The sequence below is a fragment of the Apus apus genome, chromosome 1 (assembly GCF_020740795.1).
Source record: "Apus apus isolate bApuApu2 chromosome 1, bApuApu2.pri.cur, whole genome shotgun sequence".
In the NCBI taxonomy this organism is placed as follows: Eukaryota; Metazoa; Chordata; class Aves; order Apodiformes; family Apodidae; genus Apus; species Apus apus.
In genome coordinates, this window is record NC_067282.1 from 66,928,017 (window position 1) to 66,941,236 (window position 13,220).

The 13,220-nt window shown below is 37.0% G+C and overlaps 1 protein-coding gene and 1 long non-coding RNA gene across 2 annotated transcripts in view; one reads left to right on the forward strand and one right to left on the reverse strand.

Annotated features, from left to right (window-relative positions):
- F5 (coagulation factor V) overlaps positions 1-5,824 on the reverse strand; it is a 36,589-nt gene extending 30,765 nt beyond the window's left edge. Inside the window, exons 1-3 of the mRNA XM_051609602.1 lie at positions 5,588-5,824; positions 2,372-2,463; positions 884-1,006 (exon numbers count right to left, since the gene is read on the reverse strand). Of these exons, the coding sequence (XP_051465562.1) occupies positions 884-1,006; positions 2,372-2,463; positions 5,588-5,748 (376 nt within the window). The 5' untranslated portion in view covers positions 5,749-5,824. The remainder of the gene's footprint in view (positions 1-883; positions 1,007-2,371; positions 2,464-5,587) is intronic.
- LOC127380607 (uncharacterized) overlaps positions 1-13,220 on the forward strand; it is a 462,715-nt gene that overhangs the window by 273,393 nt on the left and 176,102 nt on the right. The window lies entirely within an intron of this gene.

Below are 13,220 nucleotides of genomic sequence, written 5' to 3' on the forward strand. Positions count from 1 at the left end.
CCACTGTGCAGGCTAGCATTGCCTTGCTGCCTTAGACCTTTGTGCACCGCACATTATCCAGAGGGTAATAATGGCTCGTATCTATTCTCGCCATATCCAACAAATCTGCAATGCGACAAAGAGGATTTTGATTCTCTGGCTCCCAAGTGCAAAAGGCACATTAATAAGATAGTCAAACTGAACTGCTTATCACTTCCAATAACACAATCTATTCAACTCCATGAGATGGGGTGGCAAAACTCTTCACATGGACACAATAAAAAATGCCCTGAATAAACTTGTAAACTGCTGGTCAGGGTCTGGCTCAGCACCCAGGGCAGGGCAACCAAACACACTCTGTGCTAGTGCAGACATTTAACTGCCAATCTAGTCGCAGTTTGTGACCTCTTTTTGCTAGTCTCATGAGGGTTGCAGAAGCAAAGCACTGCAAAGCTGAGCATGTAATTCTGGGTATCAGAACAACATGATCAGCACTGTGAACTGCCTTTATCAGTAAGATCTTGATGCACTCTATTGAAAGGGAATTGGAAAAGTTTGAGACCTGTATTTAAGAACTTCTATGTCTTGAACTAGAGTATTTTGCAATTACATGGGGGTTGGACCAGATGACCTCCAGAGGTGCTTTCCAACCTCAGTCACTCTGTGATTCTATGAAACAGTATTAGCACACAGATCAGGAGACTTGCACATCAGATGACATTCATATTCCTAGTGCTACACTGATGAACAAGAAAGGAGCTAACAATTGGTATGAATTTTTAATGGAGAATCTAAAGATATTTGTGTTACACATATCCTCAAACACTGGTCTGGGCCCCTCTCAGTATTTCATGCCATAGTCTACAAGTAAGTTAACAAAACGTGGAGCTTTTCTAGTATTTACCTTCATCATTTTTGTTGTAAACTATGCCTTGGGGATGAATACTGATTGGCTTGTCAGCCATATTCTTAAGGTGAACCACTAAAGTATCTCCCACTTCAGCACGCAGAGTTGGTCCCAGAAGCCCTGTAGTTATTCAAGACAAAGAGAGAGGAAAATGTCAGCAAAACTATATTTAGTTAAACAAAGAGCTCTCTCCCCCCATTAGGAAACATGATCTCTCAAAGTACAAGTTGCTAAATTAATACAGGCAGATAATGTAATACCACTGCAATGAAGATTTACCCAAAAAAAGGCACATGGGGATTTAAAACCTGCAGCTCAGTCAGGAATGTTCTGTTAGGCAACTAGCACTTAAAATCCCAGGAAAACAGTAGATTTAGAAAAAGCCCCCAGTTATTTCCAGGTTCAGAAAACTGATCAAAAGGCTTATGCTGAAGTTTTTTGGGAATTTCTAAGAATCCTTCACATACAATTTAATTAAAAACAGTTCTAGGAAGACAGACATTTTATAGTTTAAGAGTTTAGAGAAAGGCATTGAAACACATTTCTTTGAGTAGCACTCAATGCTAGAAATCACAGATCTTCAAATCCCAAAATGTTATCTAAAGAAATAAACAGTTTGATGTTGCAAATTTTTTGAGGCATTGCCTGCAAAGGGTTTCAAGAGGGGCTTGTATCCCTACTCCCCATTTTGCAAATATAAGCAATGGAAGAAACCTGGTAAGACCACCTTTATCTTGTTAGTCTCTTTCCTTGTAAACTATTTTGTATATTACTTTTCCTGAAAAGAAAGCAGCAGTTTCAGAAAACACAGGGGAACAAACAAAACTGTCAGGAGTCAGATCATAGACTAGACCTTTCAGGGGAACTTGTAACAATTTCATATCACCAACCTCACACATTTACTTTCAAATCTAAATCTGAACATCTAACATCTAAAGTTATTTTATCTATTAATATGAAGCTCAGACTATGAGTACTCTGCAGAAGAACACGAGTATCATGCAAATGACATAAGCACAAGAACTTGCCTCCATCCAGTTAAAGAGTCTTCAAGCAGTAACAGATACAAAGGCAAGGTGACATCTTTCACACCCAACCTCATAGTTTTTCTTTTCCTTTCCACTGATCTATCAGAAACATACTCAGCTTCAAGCCTCAGGCTCCTTCCATGTGAATTTATAGTGTCACCAATGTGTCTGTGTCATAAAGTCTAAATGTGTATGGAAAGTCTCATCAGGTGCTGGAAACAAAGGGAACAACTTTGTACAGTGCAATTAATTTGCAGATAGCACTGAGCCCCAGCCTCTGAAATCCCAACCTCTCTATGGCCTTTAAAAGCCTAGTGCACTGTAGACACCTCATCCCTTGTGCTTAATTATTTTACATGCAAATCAATGGACACAAAAGCACAAGCTTGCTTAGCTTGTTATGGGCTTAATAACAAGAAACAAACAAAAATACTCAGAACATTTATTTCCTGTTTACCTGCAAATTTGTTTGCTGGCTTTTCTTTTTTAAAATCCACTTCATATTCCCTGTAAGAAATTTTCTTAAACACAGGATCTGAATGTTCCAGTCTGAAACACAGAGTTTGAAAAAAATTTAAAATGACACAGCTTCCCAGATATGCTGTTACAGCTTAATGAATATCTCAGAAAATTAATCATGGAATTATATTAATCACTTGCACACTTTGCTGAAGGCAAGGCACATAGTCCAACTCGTTGCAGTGTCTTCTCCTCTCCCTCTTACTCTGTTGAATCTATGATGTTCCTGAGCCAGGCTATTTCATAACAGACATTCAGTTACAGTACCTACTTGGTGGTTTCTACAGGTCCTTTTGATTCTGTGATGAAGATGTCTTTGATTTGTCCATTTAAGACACAGGTGAATATCTCTTGACCTTGCTTAATCTAGAAAACACCTGACAAAACAGTGACAGAAACCTGAATTTCTCTTCACTCAGCCCCATGCTTGAACTTTAAGACTCATAAGAAGGAATCTACAACAGCAGTAACAGAAAATTCTTGTAGCAGCAATGATCATGGAGGCAAGTGCAAAACTGTTCCCTGGAACAACTAAGGATCTCACAGCAAGTCAGAAAACTGCTTGCTGAGAAACACTGCAAGTGTCCTTAGTCTTTTTACGTAAATGATTCTATGATTGAGTAGACCACAGACTGTTATCTTAGAAAATATTTAGACTAGCAAAAGGAAATTAGCACACAAGACTTCTGGAATGGAAATAATAATGAGAAGAGGGCTGAAGGGATAATTGCCTGTATTTAGTTTGGATTTATTTTATTTCTTGTAGTATGTATGGTAACTGGATCCAACAGTAATTCCACTTTTTTGGTAATGTAGTTTCAGGCATATGTGATAGTGGGGAGCTGATGGGCTGCTCAGGCATAAAGAGGCTGGGCAGAGGTAACCCAGTGAGCTGGCTTCAGTGACATCCAGGGTCCATAAGGGGGAGACCTCTTTTTGTAAAGAACTTCTATAAATCTCTCTTACAAAAGAAGAGTCAGGCAGAAGTCATTCATGTTTCAATTCCTTTCCCTCTCTTTGAACAGTCACTGATAAAATTGTTTCACTCTTTGAGGAGGAGGACCTGGTCATAACCTCCATTGACAAATGCTGCCCTCATGTTCAACAAAATATACACATAAGATTATGGGGTGGATGAGGAAATTTATCAAATCAATTGTATAGCTAGAAGGAACACGACACAGATTATCAACACTTCAGATATCTCAGACTATGCCAGCAGGTCTCATTATGTAACTTCTGGGAACAGCAGCAGCAACACTGCATGCACAGACAACATTTTCACTTTGCTCTGAAGTGTCTTGTAAGTATCACTTGTTCATGGCAATAAATCTCTTGGAGATAAGACAACTGACACTTAGAGAAGTTATGTGTCCTTTTCTAGCCTGTATGATTGGAAAATTAAGGAAATGGTTCAGAAAGAACTCTTTTTCAGCCTTTCTTCAGTTATACAGAACCAAAAGCAGCAAAGTATCAGATTCTTACACTGGTTTTAGACATATTTAGACATTCAGTTTCTACTGAAATCAGAGCATGCTATATGTCCAAATACCTTTGGGATCCAAGTCATTTGTTCTTCCTTGGTGAGTATCTTTGTGTTGTTCTGGTTTTGTTTGTTTGGGTTTGTGTTTTTGTATTGTTTGGGTTTTTTTGCTTGTTTTCTGTTTGTGTTGGGGGTTTTTATTTGGTTTTTGTTTCGTTGTTGGTTGATTTTTGGGGTGGCTTTTTTTTAAAAAATTAAATTTGTATAGACTACAAAGTTCATCAGATCCATTCAGGGTGTGACTTGCTTTAAATACTTATGCAAGATACCTCAATAGGCAGTGTGTATTAAAAAACTCCTACCTCATTACAGTATATTCCAGCCAAGATTTGAGGCAGTCTTGTGGGGCTCTCTACTGCATGAAAACAGTCTATCCAAAATGCCACATTTAAAGTAACAGCTGTTGATGCTTATATTGATGCATCCAGTGCAGATGAGAAAGAAGTTCTAACTACTAATTTCACATGTCTGGGTCAATTTTTAAATGGTATTCTGGAGAATATTCCTATATTTAAATGCTTTCTTCTATCTTGTCAGTTTGACATTATGTTTATACCAGTTGTATACTTCAAATGGGAGTTTTGGAAATCACAGAAACTTTGTCTTGAAAAAAGAGTAGTTAGAAAGTCTAAATCTGAACTGGAAATGTCCTTTCCATAACATTCAGAAATACAACATGTATATTTTTTTAAAAATCACAACCTAAACAAAAATAAAGAAAACAAGCTATCCACCAATATAAAAAAAATGCAGCAGTATCCAAATATATCCTTCAATGTAGGAGAACAAATAACTTGTGCCAGTTCATGCCACTTTATGAACAAATAAAAACTGTGTATGGGTCCTATAGTGAGCACAGCATAAGAATGAAACCTAATTTAAACAGAATTCTAAACTATGTCCAAGTTTTGTCATCTGTAGCATAGCATCTGCAGTGTTTAGAATCCTAAGGATAATAGGGGTAATACAAATAAGATACTTTATATACTTCCTTGGCATATGCATGTAGACTGGCCATTCTGCAACTCTAAAATGATTAAATTAGTATTTTCACTTAATGAAGTATAGCAATGCTTAATCCTACAAACTTCACTTGGCAGAATTCAGGATGGGCATTTCACAAAAACTCAGAAACAACATAGCTAGTTCCAAAGTTCACGGGGCTTTGATTTAAGTGAAAGTGATAGTATCCAAATTGGAATTATTCCTTCAGCAAATTCTAAAGTCTGAAAGTTTTTTAAAATCTTACTAAACCATGGCTCAAATCAACATTGCTCAGAATCCATATGCCTAAAATAATTACATTTTAAAAAGCAAAAAACCACCATCAACCCATACACAAGACATTAAAGGCAAGCCCTGGAACATATTTAACAGAAATGCTCTGAAAACAAAAATAATTCTATCCACTAATGAAGTAAATAAAAATGAGCTTTTAACACTTCACTGGCTTCCGTTCAGATCATGCTTTTTAAAGTTACACAAGTTCCTCTGAAGTCAACAGAACAGGCTTTAAATTCCTCCTGTGCTCTAAAATTCCACAGGACACATAAAACACTTTCAGCCACAAGAGAGGACTAGTTTAATCCTTCTTAACTTGTTCGTTGTTACCTGGACTTTTCTTCAGATTCCAGTTTGTAGGTCCAGCTAGTGATCTGAGCAGCTATATAGTACTCCCTGACCTTCACAGCTCCCACCACATGGTTCTCTGAATCTGGCCACCATGAACCAAGAAGAAGCAAGAGAAAAAGACGCAAGCAGCAGAGTGTCATGGTACAGATGCCTGTTGATGCTGCTCTGGAAGACAAGGCAGAAACCGCTGCTTTTATTGCTGTTGCTGCTCCTAACTTCCCCTCAGAAATGAAATAATTGTGATGCAAGAGGGTAACAGGATTTGCTATGCTCAGGTCATTGCTCTTCACCTCCTCCTCCCCTTACTGACAGAGATCCAACAGAGATAAACTGTTTAAACTACCTTCCTTCCCCTCCTCCACACCATCTTCAGTGAGAGACAAGCACCAAGGAGAAGAACCACTTCAGCCCCACTAGACTGTCATTGTCTACTGAAGCAGCAGGATGTCAGAAATAGAAAACAATTACTTTGATTACTTACAATTACAGGATGCTTGACTCACAGGGTGAGGAACAAGGGGGGCTTATTTTCTGTCTTCCAAGAAAACAGAAACCCAGCACACGACTGGCACTGATGGAAATTTCCTAGTTAGATCCTACATATCCCAGCTAGAAAGCAAAATGCTGAGGCATTAGGTGCGGGGACTAGACATGGATGTAGAGCTAAATCTAGTTTAGATCACCATATCCTGCATACCCATAATACTAAGTCAGTAACCTTCTCAAACATGTTGTCAGCTTCAGTTTGGCTCCCACTACACTCTCAAGTATCTCAGGTAATGGATAACGAATGGGTTTCTCAGTGGCAGCTAACAGGTCAGCCTGAAGGACTGCTTGTTGTCTGAATTCTTCTAATCTAGTCTTGATTGGGATCTGTTGACATTTATCTAAATTATTAGGAAAATACCTCTTGATATGCTAATTACCAATGCCAACTGCATCAGCAAAAATGTTTCCCTGCTTTTGCCAGTGCTGAGAAGTTTGTCAAAACAACATGAAAATCACTGAGTGTGTTTCCTGTACACTGAGATTACTGGAAAAAGAAAAATCCCTACCTTTTTTTTTTTCATACTCAGAAGATCACAACATTTTCAATAATATTTTGCTAACAGTTTAATGAAAAGATTACCCAAAACTCCAAATCAAAATAATTCCACCCCACATCCAGACAAAAAGAAGGACAATCTTTCCTCAAACTACTTCAAAAGAAAACCTGATCAATTTTAGCTTTGATATATTGTTCAACAGCAGAATTGTTCAACCTGGCAGCTTGGTTATTTCTATTAAAACCATATGGTATCATATGGCCTTAGAAGAGATAGGGAAGATGGCTGAGAAAAAAATAATCAGTGAAGACCAATAGCTAAATGCTCCCTTCCAAACTTTGGGGTAGTTTGGTGCCTAAACCTGAATACAATCATCATCACTTGAGCACTGTAAGACCACAGACATCATGGAACAGTTTCAAGGCAGCACATGGAACTTAAATTAACTCTTATTGCATCAGCATAGAGTTAATCACTTATTTCCATGAGCCACTCTGACACATACTTTCTGTATGAAATTGATTAAAAACCCAGAACCCAGCAACAATTAGTTGGGCCAGAATGCATGCATGATATTGAAGAGAAAAATCTTAGGTACCGTTCAATTAGATTCATTACTAATTAATTATTGCTTAAATAACACATCATAATCCTTAAATACTTAAATTTTTTTTTTAAGTAAAAAGTTGTAATACTCGTCTCATTTCTACTCGAGTCCCAGTCTCATCTCTGGTTCAGAATTTATTCTAATGCTGGTGCTTAAGAGTTTGATAAATTACGTGAAAAAGCCTATAATCTAGATTTTATCACAGAAACTTCTGGGCAGATAGACAATGCCTTCAATCCAGAAAAGATGGGAAACAGATAGTGCTAAAGTGCCTGGCATATTCTGTTAAACCTAAACCATCTTCATTTTAAGTTAGCTTGTCTCGTCTCCAGGTCTTCAACAGTCATACAGAAGCACACAGAAAAATATTACACATCTCTGTCATAACATACACTGATTCATGTGTGGGTCAAATCTCTACCCACTGGGCTTTACAACACTGTTGCTAAAGCTCCTTCCCATACAGGGAGTTAAAGACCACCTTCTTCTATTCTTATATGACTGGCTGAAGAGATGAAACTAAAATACACTTTAGAAAAGTCTCCCTGTCATTCTGTTTAATGAACTAAGGGTCTGAATTAGAATTTTCCACTATAGGTAGGTTTCTAATACCTAATTATTCCCCGTAATAAGCTAAAATATGGCAGACTAAAAATTAATACCCAGAATATCTCCTTAAAACTCCTTGCTTTGTGACTGTAACCTGGGAATCATCAAAGCTGACATCAATTAGTTACTTCTCTTTTATCCCGTTTGATGAATTTGGAGGTTGTATTTTTGAAATTCCTTAGGCAATGAATGATTTAGTACCAATCAAATGGTAAAAAGGAATCAAAATGCATTACATCAGTGAAATAACTTTAAGGGTGGCTGATAATATTGATAGTTTTAAAGAAGAGAATCAAATTAGACCTGACATACTTTCCACTAAGCTACGCTAATCAGCATGTATTATCCTTCTTTTAACTTTTAAGAACAAAATGTCCAGTGTTGGCTACTCCTTTTTCTTGTCTTCCTGCACCTCTTAGGATCTATATAAGATTGAGCTGTCTGAATTGATCTGTCAGACTTTTTTTCCCCCCTGCTCTTTCTTTTAAGCTGTTGCATCACACTGTCACTTCCAGGCTCTAGAAAGTTTGACAGTGTTCTGAAAATCATTATCAATAATCCAAAGACCTTGATTCCTTCCATCTGACCATTTATTTCTAATATCTGCAATTACATTATTGTCTGGCATGGTGAAAGTCTAATACATACACTTTTTATAGCATTGGTTGCCTGCAAGTTATTACTATAAGTCCCATGAGAAAACTGACTAAGAATACATTCTTAAGACTGAAGTCCTCAAAGACAATGCAACTTTATTGCTTATTCATATATTCAGCCATGATCTTAGCTTCTTCTACTTCCCAATACTGCACATGCTCCAAACTTCCTATTTTACCCTCACTGCTTACCCACACGTTCAAATGTAATTTACTTTTGGTCACCACCAACACCAAAACATCTTATAGGCAAAGGCTTTGCAGGGACCAGCAAGGGTCTAGCCCATGTTGGCAAAACAGCTGGCAAAATCTCTGAAGTACAAAGAACAATGTTACTCCCAAAACCAAGCAGTACCTTCAGGATGTACTGATATTGAAGCAGCAAGTGAAAACAAAGTACAGAAAGAGAAGCATAAGCATTAATTTTTAACACCAAAAGCAGGTCAGCATCTTGACTAGGGAAGATTACTGCCTGTTCTGACACTCAGTAATTATGGTTCCAATTCTTGTCACACTGCATGTGAAAACAAGCTAAAAGAGTATACTCACAGTACTGCTCTAAGGCTGACCTTTGCCAGTTTTTTTTACTCAGAACAGCCTAAGGTGATTCTAAGCAATCAAGAACAGGCAATGCTCTAATAAAAACAGCTGTCTAATGGTGACTTGCAACTTTCTGCAAGTTACAGATTAGGACCCACAACAAACTAGGTTCTATTTTCTCACAAACACTATCTTAAATGTTAGCGGGCAGCCACATCCTGATGGCTGCCATCAATTTTAACAACTGTATTGTAATGATGAAAAAGTTGTAAAACAATTACTGAATTGGTTGCTAATAAAGCCCTAACATAGATCTCTTGATCTCTGTCATTCAAACATGCAAATCGATGCACAACAGTCCAACAAGTGTACTTTGTTTAGTGCAGAGTGAAAGGATTTCATGGGCAAACAAGGAGTTAATTATTGATGAGCAGTGAACACCTCCATTCTGAATGTAGGTTAAAGACAGAGGGGACACTTACCAAATCTGCCAGGCACAACTGAGAACAAAAGTCATCAGATAAACATCTTCACTTCTGGAAGAAGGCACTAAAGCCAAGAAAGGTTAAACTCTCATTTTAGAAATTTAAAGTAGGCGTACTACGTTGAAAACCACATGAGCAAGCAAGAAGAAAAGATGGCAGAGAAACTTAGGCTTTCAGACAACTTATTCAAAAGGAATACATATATATGTTTTGTATTTGATGGCAGCTCATATAAGATGACATTCTGCTTCACTGTTCAAGGAAGGCACGGTGAATAACTTGTGTGGTCATACTATAAGGAACTAAGAATGTTAAACAGCATTTCAGACTGGTCTTGTGCTAAGAGCTTCAGCAAATATATAATCATGTTGATTTAAAGCTAAATATGTTCTCATGTTCTAAACCTGTGTTTTTCCTTAGGAGAAAATCTGATGTCCTTCATTAGAACTGGGTGTTTCTCCAGGCAATGTTTGCCAGAACTATTTACACATTAATGCTGAACAAAATAAACAGTTCCAGAGAAAAAGAAATGTCAATTTCCAAAATATTGTAACATCAAATTTCCATGCTTGAACAAATGCATCTGAGATCACTGGCTTTTGGTCTGAAAAAAATTCTTTTAAAGGAACAAAAAGTCACCCTAGCTTCCTCTTTTCAAAAACTATATGAATAATGTCTGACTCAAAACTTTTTTTCCAGTTTGACTCCGCACAGAATTTTTGTCCTACTCTCCATGTTTGTGTTCTGTGTTCTGGTTTCTCTTCTGTACCAAAATATTTATTTACCCAGACTTAAAACTGGTAAGCTAAATTGGACCAACTGCCCTCATGCTAAGTCTAAAAGCATATTTGACTTGGCTTTCTTTTGTAGAGAATAAAAGTAATATACAGCAGAACACCTGTGCCTACAACACGATGTTAACCAGGAGGTACCGGATTTCAAGAATTTGTAACTAGGAATATTGGCATCTTTTTATCATAAATCCTTGTGGGAACTGCAAGTGGATTATGAAAAAAGTGGACCTCTTAAAAAATAATTGTAAACATACCTAACTTTCAATAATATGTATGATACTTAAAATTAATCAAGTTTTTCTTCTTTCATATGGTTGCATTTTCTACATCTCAGTCTTTTTTTTTAAAAAAAAAAAAGTAGACTTGAACAGTTCTTACACTTACTCACGTAAGGTTATTTTCAAATAGGTATGTTTCAGAAAGAAACATTAAATCAGTAAAAGTTTTTAGCATGACACTAAATTATATCTGTCCCTATGGACTTTACAATACCCAGATATGACCAAGGCATTCCAGTTCTCTAGCACTGGATCAGGCTGTTTGTTGGCAAGCTGGTTAAACAGGCTCCACTTTCCCACGCCTATAAATGAAGCCACAGAAGGACAAAATTGAAATTGCCCTCATTCTTTAACACTATTTCCACCTTTCATTATTCATAGTTTCATTATTTATAGTTACATATCTATAGACTTCTAAAAGACTAAATACAGAAGTGCAGTTTCCATGCATTGCTTGGAAGTTACTGCTTTGATTTTTTCTTCTATGTTTATTTTTTATTGGAAGCAAGTCTTTTTTATATTTATTTTCAAAGTACTTCCTGTAAATTGAGGACTAAGTATCTTAAAAATACAGCTTATGATGGTAATTATTTTCAGTCTCTGTAAGGCTATTCTCTTTGCATCATAATGCATTCCCTGTGGTAAAATCATAACTTTGGTTCAGATTCAGTGCAAGTTTTAACCTACACCTTCACTGCATGTGACACTTTGATCTACTCAAAGATCAAGAACGATCGATCTAGAGCCAAGTGAAGAGCCACAAGGACTGTAAGATGTGCAAAAGGGACTCCAGCAGAGCAAAACTTCTCAGGAGCTGTTCTGATGTAGAGAGAAAAATCAGACAACTGGTGACCATATAGGATTTGCCAGAAGCTGAAACTGAGGTTACTATGTTTATAATGTTTATAGCAGTTCCTACAGCAGCAATCTTCACTTCTAACAGGAATTTTTAATACTAGTCCCAAAGTGAAGGAGAGGATTAACATGCAGTACAACTGCTACAAGTGTACCCAGGTCAAATTTGTCTGCTCAGGTGCAGCTGCTTTGATACCCAGCCAAGCAAAGCTCCACACATTAGTCACCAGTCACTGGGTTTTGTGATACCAGGTATTTCTGAGCTACCAATGCCATAAGGTATTACATATCATGGTGCTGATGGAAGCCAATGGCAAGTTCTCTTCAGTCCTGCTGCTCCTCTGTTTTTATGCTACAGTCAGAGAAGAGGGTCTTCATCAGTTTGTACTTAAAAAAAAATCATGCCACTTCTGTCAACAGCCTGACAAAGAAGAATGCATCATTTGTTAACACAACATCCTAGAAATCAGTGAAAGACTAATTCACCTTCCTAAAGGAGAACAGACACCTTCTAGGGAGAAGGATGTTTCAAAAGATTCAGACAAAGAAAAAAAACAAACCACAAAACACATCACTGCTCGTTATTTTAAGCCACATTATTTCTGCTCCCTTCCAAAATCCCCTATTGGTTGGGTGGAGGACAGATGCTTCCTTTGTTACCAAATAACCCAAAACATCTTAGAAATTTGTCTGATAGGGAAAAACCCTATGGCATGACTCAGTGGGTGTGGTTAAGTTTTCACAGGTTTCAGCTAGCATTACTCTTCATTTAGGCAGACATTGCTTAAGATATTGTCCAAAAAAAGAGGAAGTGAATCTAGATATCAAAAGAGGAAAGCCAGTTTAGACATATTCACAGAAATTGATTACAGGCTGTCATGTAAATAACATGGTACAGAGGACAGCCAAGTGGGAACCAGTTGTGCTGAGGCAGGGAACAACCTTCCCACCCAACAATAAATTCAGCCAGTTGCAGACACCCAACTACAGATTACCTTGCTGAATGTATGTTTGGGAGACAAAGATGCCGTCCTGAAAGCAAAGCAGAATTAAGTGAACCTTATATATATAAAATGGTCCTTTCCTCCCACTTACATTAATGAAAAGCTGACATTTTATAGGGCAGAAATTGGCTGCTAAAGCCTGCATGCATCTGCAATATTTAAATTAATCAACTACCCCATGTACATTTAACTCCAAAAAGGAAACTGTGCTATTAGACTACCAGTTAGTGTAGCTGAGGCAGACAAGTAATCAAGATTGAACTTTACCATAACAATCTTCTCCCTTTACCCAGAAGCTGTAAATTTTGTTGTAAGACTATTCTTGCCTTTATTACAAGATGAACAGACTATGTACTAATATTCCTACTTTGTCTCAAAAATCTCAAACATCCCACCTCAAAACACTAGTCTTGCCCGAGTGTAAATCTAAATCACCTTTTAAAGATTAGTTAGTTACAGCTATTTTAGTTTAAGATGTAGTCAAACTTCCTAAAAAGACAGTAAATTTTTTTTTTTTGGCTTTCAAAATCCTTTTCTGGCTAGAGGAACCATAACCATTCATAACTAGGAAAAAAAATATATAGGTCTCAAAGTGAATTTAAATGTGAGGGGAAAAAATATTTTTTTAAAAAAAATCACATTTTCAGGAAACAATAAAGAAGCCAAACATATCATGATTTTACTAAGAAAATAAACTTTAGCTTCTAGTACAGACAAAAATAGTCTTCTGTTGAAAAG